At 33.8% G+C, this 16422-nt stretch overlaps 4 protein-coding genes across 12 annotated transcripts; 2 read left to right on the top strand and 2 right to left on the bottom strand.

Annotated features, from left to right (window-relative positions):
• The first annotated feature begins 596 nt into the window (after positions 1 to 596).
• On the top strand, positions 597 to 4736 carry LOC123194577 (endonuclease V). Of its 3 annotated transcripts, none has more exons than XR_006497293.1 (9): positions 597 to 822; positions 909 to 1179; positions 1264 to 1326; positions 1412 to 1451; positions 1681 to 1745; positions 1972 to 2088; positions 3195 to 3380; positions 3703 to 3776; positions 4468 to 4736. XR_006497293.1 is itself a non-coding variant. In XM_044607851.1 (9 exons), exons 1-8 carry the CDS (start codon positions 725 to 727, stop codon positions 3751 to 3753), a joined length of 834 nt encoding a protein of 277 aa, XP_044463786.1. In that variant the 5' UTR covers positions 599 to 724; the 3' UTR covers positions 3754 to 3776; positions 4468 to 4736. The 3 variants fall into 3 exon arrangements, 1 of the variants encoding a protein (XP_044463786.1); XM_044607851.1 differs by having other exon boundaries at positions 599 to 822; positions 3195 to 3323; XR_006497294.1 differs by having other exon boundaries at positions 599 to 822; positions 3195 to 3319.
• Positions 4737 to 6162: 1426 nt separating this feature from the next.
• On the bottom strand, positions 6163 to 8591 carry LOC123194576 (glucan endo-1,3-beta-glucosidase 5). Its single transcript, XM_044607850.1, has 2 exons — positions 7835 to 8591; positions 6163 to 7484 (listed from the first exon to the last, which is right to left on the bottom strand). Exons 1-2 carry the CDS (start codon positions 8194 to 8196, stop codon positions 6356 to 6358), a joined length of 1491 nt encoding a protein of 496 aa, XP_044463785.1. The 5' UTR covers positions 8197 to 8591; the 3' UTR covers positions 6163 to 6355.
• Positions 8592 to 10013: 1422 nt separating this feature from the next.
• LOC123194575 lies at positions 10014 to 11882 on the top strand. Of its 4 annotated transcripts, none has more exons than XM_044607847.1 (4): positions 10014 to 10173; positions 10452 to 10567; positions 11040 to 11254; positions 11365 to 11882. In XM_044607847.1, the coding sequence occupies exons 2-4, from the start codon at positions 10478 to 10480 to the stop codon at positions 11654 to 11656; spliced, it is 597 nt and encodes a 198-aa protein (XP_044463782.1). In that variant the 5' UTR covers positions 10014 to 10173; positions 10452 to 10477; the 3' UTR covers positions 11657 to 11882. The 4 variants fall into 4 exon arrangements, with proteins under 4 accessions (XP_044463782.1, XP_044463780.1, XP_044463784.1 ...); XM_044607845.1 differs by having other exon boundaries at positions 10023 to 10207; XM_044607849.1 differs by having other exon boundaries at positions 10026 to 10173; positions 10457 to 10567.
• Positions 11883 to 12138: 256 nt separating this feature from the next.
• Positions 12139 to 15762, bottom strand: LOC123194574. 4 transcript variants are annotated; one of them, XM_044607842.1, is made up of 8 exons: positions 15601 to 15761; positions 15404 to 15524; positions 15111 to 15326; positions 14018 to 14126; positions 13676 to 13721; positions 13475 to 13560; positions 13239 to 13297; positions 12139 to 12475 (listed from the first exon to the last, which is right to left on the bottom strand). In XM_044607842.1, the coding sequence occupies exons 2-8, from the start codon at positions 15496 to 15498 to the stop codon at positions 12373 to 12375; spliced, it is 714 nt and encodes a 237-aa protein (XP_044463777.1). In that variant the 5' UTR covers positions 15499 to 15524; positions 15601 to 15761; the 3' UTR covers positions 12139 to 12372. The 4 variants fall into 4 exon arrangements, with proteins under 4 accessions (XP_044463777.1, XP_044463778.1, XP_044463776.1 ...); XM_044607843.1 differs by having other exon boundaries at positions 15646 to 15695; XM_044607841.1 differs by having other exon boundaries at positions 15404 to 15760.
• Between the last annotated feature and the right edge of the window lie 660 nt (positions 15763 to 16422).

The following is a 16422-nucleotide window of genomic DNA, read 5'->3' as shown; positions in this document are numbered from 1 at the left end:
GAACAAAGATGATTCGTCTTCATCGACGACGACGCCTAGGAGGAAAAAATGCCGCACGATTGAAAATAGGAGACGTTGGGCAGGAAGAGACATCACCTGGAGATTGTCAGTCGTTGTCGGAAAATTCAATCTGAAAGTTTGAAAACCCTAGGGGGGAAAATATTATTTTTAAAAACTTAGGTTGAGAAAAAATTATTAGTTATTAGGGTTTGAGGGTAAAAAAAAAATTTAATTTAAGTTTATTTTTAATACTACAGATAAAATAACGATTTTACCCTTGAATCCGTCAATCTGACATTTTTTTTAATAGCTCATGGGTAGGTAAATTAGCTTTTTAAAGTTAATTGGGGGGTGGGGGAATTTGAAAAAAAAGCATACCTTGGGTGGGATATATTGCTTTGGCCTTAAATTAATTTCAGATAAATCCTTTATTGGGGTTTATCGTAAGTCGAATCTACCTTCACCTACTACCTTAACATATGTTTTTTACAATAAGGTTGTTTTAATAATTAAAAAATATAAAATAATTTTTCTTTAGTTGAAAGGTAGTAGATATTTAATTTTCTATGCCAGCGCACTTGATATCGGTAGAAATCAGGGATCAGGGCCATGTCCTATTGTGGAAAATATCAGGTCATTATCAACCTGGAAGAACTTTATAGTGCTAATTGTAATTAAACTGTTGTGTGGAGACTAGCTCTGGCTTCCAGGCCAGAGGAAAATTATGGAAAAGATATCTGCAAATACAGAAGGAGATGAAGCAGATGCATCACTGGAGAAGAAGATGGATCCTGCTGAAGCTGCAGTCAACAACTGGCTAGAGTATCTAAACTTGAAAATTATACCTTTTTGTCTCTTTGTCTTTGATGACATTGATGAAAATACTTTATTATTGTTCATGATGGCAGGGTTCAAGATTCGCTAAAAGAGAGGCTGATAACAGAGGACGATTTCAATTGGAAACTACCCAGATCCCATTCCAAATCCATTGATTCAAAAGAAGAAGTGTTGTTGAAGTATGTTGGTGGGGTTGATATCAGCTTCTCAAAGGAAGACCCATCTGTTGCATGTGGATGCCTCGTTGTATTGGACATTCAAACTCTGCAACTTGTTTATGAGGACTACTCTATCCACAACCTTCAAGTTCCTTATGTCCCCGGTTTCCTTGCTTTCCGTGAGGTCTTTTTAGCACAACTTTCCCATTATTGTTTTTTATTCATTGCATTGCTCTCTTAACAATTTCTCTTCTTTTCCCCATTTTAGGCTCCACTTCTTTTACAGCTTCTGGAAAACATGAAAATGAAGGATAATCCTTTCTATCCACAGGTTAAATTACTCGTTCTTTTCATTCTTAAATAATTTTTTCAATACATTTTTGTTTTAATTCAGATTTATTATTTTTTCTTCTCAGGTATTAGTGGTTGATGGAAATGGGTTACTCCATCCTCGAGGCAAGTCTTTTTGCCAAATTTCCGTGTATGTTATGTCTTCTTCTACTATTCATATAAAGCTCGTTTTTTAAATCTTTGGCGAGTTTGAGGTAGGGAAAGAATGTTAGCTTAACCTGGTTTTCCAGTGTAGTATTATGTTGAAAGTTCTAATGCAACATTTATAAAGAATGCTTTTCCACATTTGTTATCTGATACAAACTGACAGTAATTTATGAACATTCTCGTGTAGGTTTTGGCCTGGCTTGTCATCTAGGTGTTCTGGCTAATCTCCCAACAATTGGAATCGGAAAGAATGTAAGTTCTGAATGTATTAAGGAGTACTTCTTCTTATGTTAAAAGAAGCAAAATTGACAGATTTTTTTTTTTTTCCGAGTGTCAATAATAATATATAGTTTCATCATGCTGCTTAAGATTAACTTATCTTATTTTCTTTAATAATATGTGTATGTAGAACTTGAATTATTGAGTTTGGGTTCTGTATTTCCAATCATGAAAAGTTACAAACTTTGATGTATTCCAGCTACACCATGTGGATGGTCTTACTCATACCACAGTAAGGCAACTACTTGAAGCAAGAGAAAACAGTGATGCTGATATTATTACTTTGAAAGGAAGAACTGGATTCGTATGGGGAGTGGTGAGTAAGCTTGAATTATTTTTTTCTGGCAGAATTTAATTTCGAAGGTATCCTATAATGTAGCAGTTGTTTTTTTTGGTATACCCAACTGCAAGGGAGATCATGAATTGTAACGATGCTATCATATAAAACCTTAATTTGTCATGGTCAATTAGTTTAGGTCCCTCACTTTCTACTTTCCTTGGGAGTGCATTGATTGAAAATTCATTTATATGCATGGACGTAAGTTTTTCAGAATTTGGTCTTTTGGCCTTTTTAGCAATCTTTTGACTAAATTGATTTAGGATACATACAGAGGGCATATTTTTGAGACATTCCCAGGGGAAAAGCTATATGGAACAACTCAAGCAAACCAACATTGAAAGGGATTGATTTAATTTTTGTTGTGTGGCGGAAATTATGGGGTGGGGTTTGGTAATTAAAAAAATAAAAATTGATGACTAGTTATTCCAGCAAGATTTAGTATTGTAAAATCCAGACTAGCTTATAGAAAGATTTTCTGTCATGTGCATCCTCTCTATAGAGAAAGAAAAGTTGCTACTTTGCTCTTGTGACCTTTGTTCATGACATTTATAGTTGTATTGACTCCTTCCTTGTCCATGTTATAGTTCCAGAGTAATCTGGAACCAGGCTCTTGCTCAGATAATTTTTTGGCTTGTTCTTTATTGGGTTGTCCAGATTTGCACAAGATTTTTAAACCTAAGTATGTGATTTGAGGAATTTTGGGATTGAAAATCTGAAAGCAGGAATGTCAATTTTCTTGTTTCATTGGTTCTTATTAATTCATTCAGTTACATGCTAGGATAGATTTTATTCTTTTAGTCAAGAGTTGTTATCTTGCTGGAAATTAGAGTTTGAATGGTTGGTTGAGTTCTTAGGAAGAAAACTCATGCCCTTGGACGACCTTCTTGCACCTTCAGAAATGTTGGATTAACCGAAATTATTTGTTTAGTTATGTTCGGGATCCCCCTTCTTAAGTATAGCTTCTATTTTTGGAAGGCATCTAGCTCTTTTAGACCTTTTTGTTTTCCATGTTCCCTCAGCTTCAAAGCTTTGGTTGACAGAACTATATCTGAAGCTTTTTTTTTTCCCCTATTTTTTTGCAGGCAATGAGATCAACTCCAGATAAATTGAAACCGATATTTATTTCAGTTGGTCACCGCATATCACTTGATACTGCAGTGCAGATTATTAAAATGACTTGCAAGTATCGTGTACCAGAGCCTATCAGGCAGGTCAACAAAGATCTTGTAGCTTTTATCGCTGTCAACCCAATGTCATTCTTTTGATAGGTTTATTTATGGTTGTTATTCTTTCTTATTTCAAATTTTGATTGGAAAAAGCCCAGCATACTTCAGAAGCTTTAAGGATATGTTGTTATGTTAGAAGTCCACTAGTAAAATCTTTAGTATGGTTGTCAAACTAAAATTGAATTATTTATATGCATGTATTGAAGTTGGAAGGTGATATCTAGTTAAGCTTGTCTGTGACAATACTTAGTTATTCATAGTTTTGAATTAATGAAATTGGTTGGCTTTTTCTTTCTTTGATTACCAGTTATGTTTGAGAGATACTGATGCATAACTCTGGTCTCTGCTTGCATATGACATGTAGGCTGACGTAAGATCAAGAGACTATCTCCAAAAGCGTTGGATGGGACATTAGAAAGCTGCCACTGGTTAAATTTGGTAGTTTTTTTTCCTTACTTCTTTATAATTTCTCTTCTTTTATTGATCTTAATAGAGAGAGAGAGAGGGAAGATTGACTAAATGAAAAGGCAACTGCTCATGCTACTTGCAATTATTGCGTAATGAGGTTTGTGTTTAAAACTATTTTATTGGTGAAGTTTGAACACTGACAATGATAAGGCAAGTTAGGATGGTGATGGAGTTATAATGTGTGTTAATCTGTATGTTAATCACAGGGTGGGGAATTTACTGAGGTAATCTATTTCAAGAAATGTCATGCACAGGGTGGGGAATTTTCAAGCTTTGCCAGCCCATTTCAGTATGGTTAAAATATGCAATATACTAAAGTATCCTTATTTTTTCAACTTCCTATCAAATTGGCCTTCAGGACAAAAGATTTTAGTCGATCATGAACATGGAACTCACCACATTTGGACAGAGATAGGATAATGTGTGTCATTTAGTATGTGTTGAAATGTGTGAACACAGAGAGAGATGAGTTTTCTCTGATGAACAACGAGCTTTGGTGAAAAGAATATTTGAAGAAGGATTTGATTCCTAGAGAAACAAAAGGGGTGCATCTCATTCTCATATGATGTTTTGAAATGTTGTTGTAATTTGCATTTAGTATTTTGTAGATGATATTGTTTAATAAATTTTCGAAGGCTAACCCATAAAATCTTCATGGCAGGTTTAATCCTACTCAATGTGTAATTCTGCAGAAGCCTTCATGACAGTACAGAAAGTGGGATCAGATGGGGGTCAGCATTGACTCCGGGCCATCAATGGTCTTGCCTACTAGACACACAGAATTTCAGGAAATGAGCAAGGAACCAAAAGTATCTATGAAAAACCTCTTTTTATATCTTCTACAGAAATTAAAATGTACTGTGTTCCCATGGAGAAAAATATATCGATGCAACTTTCATTGAGAATGAAATGAATCATATTTGCACCAAACTGTGTTTTTGCATGGGACCATTGCTGCTGGGCAATCTTTTTGAGTATATATTGTTTGTCTGTTTTAATAAAACGGAAAACTGGTTAGTTTATGTCAAACTTAAAAATTTTCGGGGAAAATCAACAAGGGCATTTGATTCAGTTTTCATGGAGGGCGGCCATAGTTAATGCTGGTTTTTCTAAGACTTTTGAAATAGTTTCAATGATATTATATGATAGTACAGTATCAATTTTCTTCAGTAGTTGATTAGTCAGAACATTATTAAGAAACTGTGGTGGTAGAAATATCTTCAGTTTTGTAGGAATCGGTCCAGGGATGATGTGTGAGATGAATGAAGTAAATAATGGCTAAGAGAAAGAGCACTTACCATTTATCTTGACTTACTTAAAACTCGATTATGTTTAATAAAATTAATATTATTTAATATTTTCTCACATTTGTGTTTTTATTGTAAGATTATTATCAAACTCCTATAAGAAAAGATTATGTTTATTTGTAATAAGATTATCATCCTTAAATCCGAACTCTTAGGATCTTGGCAATGGATAGTGTCTAATAGGTAGCATCTTGTCCGCTATATGGAACAGGTGGTGAGTAATTAAGCATTGTTACAGGGCCTCTGTCCATCAGTCATATCCTATCCTCTGCATGGAACATGTAGCGAGTAATTAAACATTTGTTTGCAGTTAGGACTTAATACAAGTAAAGTTTATTTAGGTTCAAATTCGAATTTAGTTAGAATAAAATTAAAATCAGTTTAGTTCAAACGAGTTTGAGGTTAAATTTAAAAGTTTAATATTTTCGAATTCGAAATTTAAAGATATTCAGTTAGTAAAACTCATAAATTTGAAAAATTTGTAAAAATTGATTAAAATAATATCGTTTTGATCAATACATACTATAATAACATCATTTTAGTATTAAATTGAATGCAAAACTTGAATCAAATTTGAATTCAAATTCAACTCCTCTCAAATATATCAATCTTGAATATCTCTAAAGCAAGTTTAACAAACTCGGGCTCGAGTTTTACTCCATTGAAGTTAAGCTGAATTCGAACTCATCAAATCCAACACTTGCATGTTCGAGAGTATTGTCCTTTGCACCCTTGCATGCTCATTGGGGAATAGGGTAGGACCTCTATCGATTGATCGACCCCCATACATTTATATAACGTTTTATACTTGAAGTGATACATACATACATACATATATACACATACATACACATACATACATACATACATACATACATACACATACATACACATACATATACATACATATATATATATATGTGTGTGTGTGTGTGTGTACACACACACACACACACACACATATAATATATATATATATATATATATATATATATATATATATATATATATATACACACACACGTATATATATAATGGGTTCAGTTTAGTTAAATGAAGGAACGTGTAGAATTATTCATATATACAGTAACGTAAAATACAACAATGCTGTCTCAAAACGGTAATCTGTATACAAATACAAGTTTGGGGCCTAACCGTATAGTGTAATTTGTATGTATGCACGTCAAATAATCACTATAATGACTCAAGCCTATATACAAAGACAGCTCAAGCCCAAATATTTTACATCATTGTAAGCAAAATCAGAAACACCAACACCACCAGAGCAGTATGCGTTGTTATGGAAACAACTATCCTCCGCCCGACACTTGCACTAGTGGTTTGAATCATGATCCTAAATTGGCAATCTCCAACTGATGGATTGCTGGTGGTGACAATGGAAAGATTAGGAAACTGGCAGGCACTATCAAGTTGGTTATTTATCTGGTAGTAACTGTTAAACGCATACGAAATGTTTCCACGGGCGTCCAAATTGCTGCAGGAAGTTCCATAGCCAAGACTTGTGCAATCAGCATTGGCACAGGCATAGCTCACACTAGGTGCAACTTGTGGGTCATCAAGATTTGCAGAAGGTGACATGATGCACCATTTTTGGGCAAGATAATGTACATCCTTTGCAGCTACCAAACCATTGGAGTTGTCTGTTCCAAGGTTAAGCTGGTACTTGGGTGTTCCATCAAAGTAAAATAAACCCCAATGGCGTTCAAAGTTACCTGGTTGAATGCTTTTGGCATCTTCATCAATAAGACTAAATAAATAGGCATCCAAGGCACCTGATCTCATTGGGGTTCCTTCTCCACTATTGATGAAAGACATAAACCCTTGGTTGAAGCGTTGGGCATAATTGAGATTTGCATTTTTGTCTCCATCAGTAGGCCATCCAATTTCCCCAACAATTATTGACAAATTACCATATCCATTTTTCTGTAAAGCCCATACGAGGGTATCATAGTTAGCTTCAAACACATTTGTATACACTCTTCCACCATCATTTATAGTAGTTGTAGCAGAACTGTTGCTATCGAAGAAGGCATAGTTAATCGGAAAATTGGGGTCGTCATAAAGGCTTATGAAGGGGTATATGTTTACAGTAAAAGGAGCTCCATTGTCACTTAAAAACTGAACAATCTGCACCATGAGATCATGAATATCTGACCGAAAGTCACCATCAGAAGGGCGATCTGATTGACTTTGGTAAACATCAGCATTTAAAGGAATAGTGACTTTCACCCGAGTGCTCAAGCCAGCTTTTATAAGAGCTGCCTGGATATTTTGAAGAGCAGGAAGAGTTGTGTTAAGGAAACTTCCATTGTAAGTTGAAAGAAATGGTTCATTTCCAACAGCAACATACCTGAAAATCAAAAAAATGAATTGGCTACAGTGTCAAAAAGACGCCGTTTTCATATCCGTAGAATCACCCATAGACAGTCAACCAAAAAGATGTTATTTTGAATCTTTGATACATATTGAATGCAACAACGTCGTTTTGGCTGTTCTCCCATATTGGTGAGCCAAACACCCCAAACTCAAACTCGTCTAAAAGCAGCTCTTTTTGAGCTTGATTGAGCGAAGCTGGCAATCGAGGGTTGTCAACTCGAATCCAGCCCTACTCATAATCTAAACATCATAGCCAAAGTTAACTCCTACAAACCATACACCAATACCCAGATAAATTTAAGCTCATAAGAGAAAGAATCTTACCTGATGTCAACAGAATTGGAAGAGACATGAGAGGAAACATTCTGAGCAACCCAATCTTCAGCTGCCTGGACACTATTGGCAAGAGAGAAAAGCATGTCATTAGGGATACCCACCATCACTTGAATTCCGGAATTGGAAAGCGCATTCAAAATCCTGGAATCAGCATCGAATAACTTAACCTTGTCAAACCCATTATCTTTTAGCATCCTTACCACCGTCGAAGCCGGCAAAGGATGACTCGCCTGAGTTCCCCAATTTACTCCGATTCCATTCACTGAATAACCATGTAAGTACAACAACAACAACCACCACCACCCAGCTACAAAACCCACGTATCTTTTGCTATTTCTGATTGAACCCATTAAGAAACAGAGGCTTAGAATTATAATTCAATCTATATAATCAACAATAAGATTAACAGAGCAGGATTAAATGTAAAAGCAGCTCAGAGAATTAGTACGACCAATAGTTTCAAATTGCGTGCAAGTGCTGAGAAGCAATTATTTAGTAGAACCAGACTGGGATGATGCAATCACCAGTAAAACTCGTCTTCCTTTATTGTTTTTTAGATTAAAATAAGTTATACGCTGACAGTGATTATACAATAAATTAAACAATAAGTGAGTTAGGAATCTTTATCGTTTTGTTTGATGGGAGATTCGCTTGTGTCCACGTTGTGATGTGTTGATTGGACTTTTGAACCGTTGCTAGGACCAAAGAACCATTAATGCAGAAGAGTACTCTTTCAGCTTTAGGATGTCTCATCGAATTATTGTAGCTTGAATTTCAATTTGAATTAAAAAAAATCGAATTCGGTCAATTTTATAAAATAAACCAAATTTAAATAAATTTAAATATTCAAATGTGAATCGAATTAATAGTTTGGGAAGGAGGTTTACTGATCCAATGTGGCATCCCAAGCCCAACGAACCTGAGGGAACATGTTGGGCCTTCTTATGGGCCCTAAGTTAAGGGCTTCTTAAGTCTGCCATTATCCAAGTATTCAGCCTATCAAGTGCTGAATCTCCTTATCAACTCGAATAGTTCCATCAAGTAGATGCTAATCTAACCAGCTCTGTTTAAATTGGTTTTCAATTCGATTTAAACCAAATTTGAGTTAGAATTTGAGTTTAGTAATTTTTTTCAAATTAATTTTAGTAATATTATTTATTCCATCGATGATATTATTTATATCTCATCAGTAATACTATTCTCAAAATCTTTTCAAACAATACTGATTATCTTATCCGTAATTCGTCACTAATACTATTTATCCTATCAATAACCTCCAAGTCCTACAATATCTCTAATAAATTTAAACAAGTTTGAGCTTGAACTCAAGATTATTTATTATTCAAATCAAACTCAAGTTAGTTTATATTTGAATTTGATTTAATTCGATTTGATTCGAATCTAACTTTAAGTTCATGCGATGTTCAATCTTCCTACACCTTCAATTCCAAATTGCAAAATAGTCTGTATTCAAGATGTAGAGTAAGAGTAATCTACACTTGTGAATTGATATTACTATTTACCTCACATGAAACTTTAACGATATTTTCAACCAATTTAAAGAAGTTTAAATTCAAATTTGAAATTATTTAATATTTGAATTAAACTCGAAATCAAACCTATATTCAAACCTTAATAGGCTATAATCCAGCCCTATTTCCCTGGCACGTTCAGTCTTCCTTCACCTTCAATCGAAATTCCGAAGAGTCGTATTCTGGCGTATGACTTTGAAGAATAAATCAAATCTGGCGTGCCTGTGAAGATAAGCGTTTCTTCATTGCCTTGGATGCATATGAATTACCAGCTTTTCAACTCTTTTGAAATGAAAGTTAGTTAAAATTTAATATGTTTTAAATAGTTTAAAAAATAAGAGTTTTACCTTAAAAAATTGAACTGAGTACATCAAATTAAAATATAAATATTATATTATAAATTATTAAATTTTTTATATTTAAATTGTTATTTTAATATGGTTAATGACATAAATAATTTTTAATTTTTAAAATAAATAAATATATAAAAATTTGATTTTTTAAAAATTAAATTAAAGATACCGGCCGGGCTTTATAATAAAATATAACCTATTTTTGAATCGCAGTTAATAAATAAAAGAATAATTATAGTAAGTGTAGGGTGTCACAGTCAGGACGAAAAACAAAAAGGTCAGTACAGAGGAAATTACAGTGCTAGGCCAACTCATAAATCTGAATCACAATTAATAGGGATATTCACGACAGGTGGGATCGCGCAAGAATCTGGAGGGATTCTAAAGAAGACTTTTCTATATAGAAGGTATCTCTTCATAGAGGGAGACTCTGAGTTACACGGTGAGAGATTCTCCTTCTAACTTCTCCTATCCGGGCATTTTTTTTTTTTATCATCACATCTGTTATATTTATTTTATTTTTATCTATTAAATTTGATTGATTGTGGTGGATCAGCCCTCTGAAACTTCTTGTTGATTTTTCTTACTTTGCTTTTTTTTTTTCTTTTCACTGGGGAATTGGTACAATTCGAGATCCAAAGCAAAGTCTGCATATCTGATTTTTGAATTATAAGTTGTATCATTAGTTCTCAAACGAGCTTTACTGTTTTGTTATTATAGGGCAGCTTTGAATTTCAGTCTGCGCAATGGCGGTTACCATGAAGCAAATGTCTGTTCTAGTAGCCACTCTTGGAATAGTGTCTTTCGTATTAGGAGTAATTGCCGAAAATAAGAAGGTACCCATTTTTATTATTGCTTTTTTTTTACATAATTTCGGTGTTGTTTTGTTCATTTCTTCTGACTTATTGTTGCTTTCGTTTGCCAGTTTTTTTTCTGCCATAAATTATTTATTTGCTTATGTGTTTTATGTTTGGAACAAACAAAATTTTATATTGAATGGTTTGATTACATCTCTAGCCATTAGGGTCGGATTTGATTTAAATTGTTCGAGCTTGAATTTGATCTTGGATTCAATGAACCAAGTTTAAGCAGGCTTGATTGAATCCAGAATTAACTTGTTTTGCGGTTGACTTTGAGTCTCAGCTTTTCGATCTGATCTTTTTTCAAGCTTTAACTGGACTGAATATAGTCAACTAGTTAATGAATGGGTGCCTTTTGTATCAATCTAAAGAAAAAACTAGCTATCATATCGTCTCAATTGTATTTTATGATTACTTGTAAGTTGATTTCATTGGGGTTCAACTTCAGCCAGCATCCGGGACTCCTATAACTGGTAAAGGTGTTGTTATTTGCAAGTATCCAAAAGATCCAACTGTTGTTTTGGGCTACCTATCAACTCTATTTCTCTTAGCTTCAGTGGGTGTTGGATATGTGTCTCAATTTTATCCCTACAAAGGGAAATCTGTTCCACAATCTGTTCTCTTTCGAAGTAAAACGTTCCTTGCCTTCTTCAATATTGCTCTGTAAGTACATACTTTCATCTTATTTTCATACAAACTTCTTCATCATGGCTCATGAAATCATATTATGAAATTTGGCCTAATAAGTGATATTCATGTGCTGATACATGCAGGTTTTGTGGGGGCTTAGCCTTGACCTTGCTGTTGTGGCCAACGATTACAGAGCAACTTCATTTGTCTCGAAATGTTCACCATAATATTGAAACAACTTGCCCAACAGCCAAAACTGGACTTTTTGGAGGTGGGGCATTTCTTTCTCTTGATTCCGCCTTGCTTTGGTTAGTTACCCTTATGCTTGCTGATAATGCTCGAGAGGATTACTTTGATGAAATTGAGCAAGCTGGGAAGGGTCTTGATGGTGACATGATATCAGCATCATCTACTTTTAATGTTGGCACTGCCTAAACTATATATAAATATATATTTTTATATGAATGGCGTAAACTCCGACTTTATAAGTCGTAGGTCTGTATTCCCCGTATAAAAATTATTATTATATTAGCAATGGAATGACATTTTATTGTAAATATTGTGGTTAATCACAGTTTGCTCTCCTGTATGTGTGACAAGAATTGGTGTTTTGGTTTCATCCAAAGGATAATAATTATTTGGGTTACCCAGTTAGTTTAAATCTTTGTTTCTCAAAATGAAACTAGAGATACTTTTGGATGGCACTTTCGGATAAGGACTTTGATTTGGAATTGAGTTGGTTTGGATCAAATTCAAAATTAAATTATTTTTTATAAAGTTTGTACATGAACTTATCTTGAGCTAGATCTTTTAAATTTGAACAAATCTCAAGTTAAGCCTCGATTGATCTCAGTCTAGATTTAAATCAAAATACCACTCAAAGCAGAGTACATTAAGATGGATGGGAAAAATATATATAACAAAGAAAGAAAATGAATTGCATGATAACACTGTTTAACTCATAGCATTTTATGGTATACATCCTATCCTTAGAAACGGGTTCTATGTTTTCATAGGATTATAATTTCAAATCACAATTGTGACTGGCTTCAACCGCAAAGAACATCATAATGTAGGAAAACTGAAGCAAAATAATAAATTGTGATGAAGTTAGAAAATTTTCTCAGTTGTGCAGAACATTAACCCCAAATTCATGGTGAGTCTTCAAATTTCTGCTCAAGCCATTCGATGTAATCCTGTAGTAGTTGCTGTAAAAGCACTGGTACGAGCCTATCGAGTAGAGCTTGCATCATTCTGTATGTCACCAAATAGTTGCTCAGGTGCAAAAAAAAAAAAAAAAAAAAGTTCTAAGAAACAAAGAGGTAGCTTGAGAAAAAGAAAACTTAGGTTGCTGTTTGTGTTTTTATCTAAAATTTGAATGAATTTGAAGTTAAAACAAGCTTAAAGTAATTGAAGTCCAAACATGTTTGAATTCCTAAATTTGAATAATATATTTGTTCTTTTATTCTTTCATTATGATGTTTCAAAGATCTCAAAAAAGCATAAAACTAGTTTTCTGGCATTTATACTTTGCAATGTTGTATAAAAATGTTACATGAGGTCAGAGTAGAACTAAGATCCCACATGACATGGTCCAATTTTTTCCTGATGAATTTATCACAACTTTTCAATTTCCTAGCAGTGTTTTGCAGCTTATTATGTCACTGAGTCATCAGGTTGCAATCTGCCTATACAATATAACCATAGAAGAAACCTTAAACAAGGATGTCGATCGACAAATGACTCACAGAGCCCTGATCATCTTGCTGCCCTGGTGACATAAAACTTCCCTTAAATGTATGCTAAAATCCTATTACATATAGATATTCAGACTCTTCACTCTCTCTCTCTCTCTTTCTATTTCTGATACACAGAACATAATAATTTTGCTTAAGATGTAGCTTATAAATTTGTCATAGAATCTACATATAAAATATTCAGCAGGCCAACTATATATTTAAGGAAAAACCCATTTAAGACAATGCAGTTGGGATTAAAACTGTATTTAATAACTCACAAGTTTCCAGGGCCCTCAACAGCTGATACAGGCAGCAAGGTAAATGGCTGTGTGTATATCTGTATACAAGAACAGGGAAAAATAAATATCTAAATTTGGCTCAAGAATTAGAAAAGGCCTTTCAGTAATAGTACCAATGTTCAAATACTTGGCAACCAAAAAGATGGATTATCTGCATATTACATAAAATATAATTTCTAAATCATTATCAATTCAATAGAGGATATATTAACAACCTCAAGAGAGAGATTCAACTTTATGTCAGCCTCCAAAAATGATTCAGAATCATTTGTGTACCAAGTAATATGATTTATCATGAATGCTGCAAGAGGAAAACAAACATTACAAATAGAGCCCTCGCATCACTTCGATGTTATAATGAAAGCTAATCACACAAGCTATCTTCAAGCCTTCAACCAAAATAGTAATAAAGGAACCTGAAAAATGGTCATTTTGGCGTTCCACGATGTTTGAACCTTCAAACTTCACACACATTGGCATCCAAAAATTACAAAGATAAACACCTTAAATGGTTAATATAAATCTCTTGATAAGGTAAACTGCCAAAACTAAACATTAAGAGTTTAAATATTATCTCATATAATATCTGGAACTATTAGACTGATGTCTTGTGTTTTGAGTCTTGAAATTCCCATGTTCTGAAAAATATTGTCACACATAATGAATAATGACATATTCACTATCTCTTTTCACTTGCATTATCTGATACAGAATCTATATTATCAGTTGGCTGTATGAAGTAGAGGATGTAATTGCACCTTGCAGGAAAGCAACCGCACAGTACAATCTTCGTCTGTTGGAATCACTTGTAAATCCATCACCGGGGAGACTTCAAAGTTCAGAAGTTCAACTTTTGGCAGAGTGCACCTAGACATGTAGACCTATTTAAACTCAATATTGCAACTACCAAAATTAAAAAAAAAAAAAAAACTTGTATTTCTAAAGATTAAGGCAGAAGGCAGTTTCATATACAAATAACTAAATTCTGCAATCACCTGATTTCTAAGAACTCTATAATTTTTTAGCAATACTATATATATATACACTTTTGAGTACACAAATATATGCATACATGATGTGTTATCATGTAATTAGATATTATTTTATCTTTAATTCAAAATTAGTCAATCACTTAATGACACACGTCAAGTGTGTACCCCTTTGTATACTCAAAGTGGGCACACATAATTTATTAATAATTTTTCTTTACATGAGAGTCAGTATCTTATTAACACAAGGAAAAAACATATAAAATTAATCATATTAAAAAAACTTACAGGGAAATGGACAGTACTTGATGTTAGAAAAGGAAAAGATATTATGATGGTATACAAGTAAATTAATCATGGGAGAACAACCATGATTTTACCCAAATCAAACAAGGATCTGGCCTTCCATAGAACATCAAAGATAGAAGCTGGTCATCCTGGAAAATTTGTCACTGAGATTAAGAATCTCAACACAAACTTTATTGAGATTAAGAATCTCCACACAAAATTTAAGCAACACTTGATCACTCTCTATTCTTTCTTGAAGGTTCACTAACCAAATTAAACAGGTATATAGAAGCACTGCAAGGTAACACTTTTAGATTCAACCTGAAACCAACTTTAATAGGGGCTCGGATGAGCAACTCTTCTCTATATATCAGCTTTGTAACACAGGGTTACTGGTGCCAAAATACAAAAAACTAGGCCTCAGATGGAACCATAAACCTATCTAACTATCATATATTAGCTTCAATCATCTTAATTTTAAGGTGTTGCTCAAACCCAGATGGATGATTTATAGTATAGTTCTCCAAGTGAAAATAATAACAGTAAGGATGCAATTAAAGTGAAAGAAAGGGACCTATATGTGTGAGTTTCAATGGATTCAAAACTCTGCAAGGCTCTAGTGTTCAACATTGCTTCAATCCCAGATGGGTGACTTAAAAATTCCCTAATATGATAGTTGCCCCCACAATCACTATCATAGTTTGGAAGCTTAATACTCTCCTTTCTAGCTGCATACAAATTCGCTTTCTTTACATTTTTCTGATGCATTCTGATGCCTTGAACTCTCTTCCTGAAACCCAACAATGAAAATTTATAAGAAACATAAGAATCTAGGACATGACATAAATAGTCATTGAATAACAAGACCTGGAGGTAGTGGTGAAGCTTGGATAAGGCAACCAGGTGTATGTAGCTCCCCTTGAAATTGTTCTCCACCTGTGATTACTTGCCAGTGTCTTCATTACAACTACGAAAACCCAGCAAGAAACTGCAAGAAAGTTATACAACAATAACAAATCAGTTCGTGTTTCGTCAGAGACTCAACGGTTTTACAATTTACTTGCCCCAAGGAAGCCGGGAGGGGCATGGGTGTTTGGTGGGAAAATCACCAGGTCATCCCAATAGTTTACTGAAACTATATGATCGTGCCCATACAGATATGGTTATGACATATAAATATTTTTTCATGCAACTAAAATACCCTTATCTTCTTATTTCGGTAATAGCAACCCATTTTTCATTGACGTTAGGGTTGTGGGGGACAATTAATTATTTTTAAATCTTCTGGGTAAGGAAAAAAATCTGAAATTAACTTTTGGAAACTCAGCGACAGAAGGGATTTTGCACTCTTATTATTTAATAGTCGGTTTCTTTTTTTCTTTTTCTTTTTGACCCTATCTAGGACTGATAATAAAATTCTGAATTGTGTCTGTGCGCACTTGCCCGTTCTGGTTTCTTTGTAAATTATGCTATAGTATCTTCATCATTTAGATAGAGTCACCAATGCATAAATGTTAACCAGCAATGGGGTCGGGTTCCCTCTCGAGATATTTTTTTGGAAAAGAGAAATCTCAACTGAACCAAATCTTAATCGAATCAATTAGGTTAAATCTTATGTATAATAACTAATCTCACAATAATATTGTTAAGTAAAATTTGAATTTATATCTTCTTATACAGAAACTCTTTCATATCACTTTAACAACTCTTTTACGGGTTTTATGTTTTTTTTATTTTTTAGTTGATGTAATAATGGGTGGATGCAATCCAAACGAAATTAAGTTTGAATTATTATTCGATTTGAATAAATCAAATTAAAAAATTTTAACTCGAGTTTAACTTTGAGGCAATGTTTCATTGGTGACATCACATCAAAGCTCATCTCA

This window comes from Mangifera indica, chromosome 13 (assembly GCF_011075055.1).
Source record: "Mangifera indica cultivar Alphonso chromosome 13, CATAS_Mindica_2.1, whole genome shotgun sequence".
NCBI classification, from domain to species: Eukaryota; Viridiplantae; Streptophyta; class Magnoliopsida; order Sapindales; family Anacardiaceae; genus Mangifera; species Mangifera indica.
Note: the sequence above shows the minus strand (reverse complement) of the source record. Positions and strands in the feature narration are given on the sequence as shown.

Bases quoted from the DNA above. Each gene is read 5' to 3' on its own strand.
- LOC123194575 (XM_044607847.1), top strand. From the start codon at position 10,478: ATGGCGGTTACCATGAAGCAAATGTCTGTTCTAGTAGCCACTCTTGGA. The intron at 10,568-11,039 runs GTACCCATTTTT...GTTCAACTTCAG, and splicing joins TAATTGCCGAAAATAAGAAG to CCAGCATCCGGGACTCCTAT. The intron at 11,255-11,364 runs GTAAGTACATAC...TGATACATGCAG, and splicing joins GCCTTCTTCAATATTGCTCT to GTTTTGTGGGGGCTTAGCCT.
- LOC123194577 (XM_044607851.1), top strand. From the start codon at position 725: ATGGAAAAGATATCTGCAAATACAGAAGGAGATGAAGCAGATGCATCA. The intron at 1,327-1,411 runs GTTAAATTACTC...TTTTCTTCTCAG, and splicing joins ATAATCCTTTCTATCCACAG to GTATTAGTGGTTGATGGAAA. The intron at 3,324-3,702 runs GTCAACAAAGAT...TATGACATGTAG, and splicing joins TACCAGAGCCTATCAGGCAG to GCTGACGTAAGATCAAGAGA.
- LOC123194574 (XM_044607842.1), bottom strand. From the start codon at position 15,498: ATGAAGACACTGGCAAGTAATCACAGGTGGAGAACAATTTCAAGGGGA. The intron at 13,561-13,675 runs GTTCCTTTATTA...TTCCTCTTGCAG, and splicing joins CCAAAATGACCATTTTTCAG to CATTCATGATAAATCATATT. The intron at 12,476-13,238 runs GTGAGTTATTAA...GGTGACATACAG, and splicing joins GTTGAGGGCCCTGGAAACTT to AATGATGCAAGCTCTACTCG.
- LOC123194576 (XM_044607850.1), bottom strand. From the start codon at position 8,196: ATGGGTTCAATCAGAAATAGCAAAAGATACGTGGGTTTTGTAGCTGGG. The intron at 7,485-7,834 runs GTAAGATTCTTT...TTTGATTTTCAG, and splicing joins TCCAATTCTGTTGACATCAG to GTATGTTGCTGTTGGAAATG.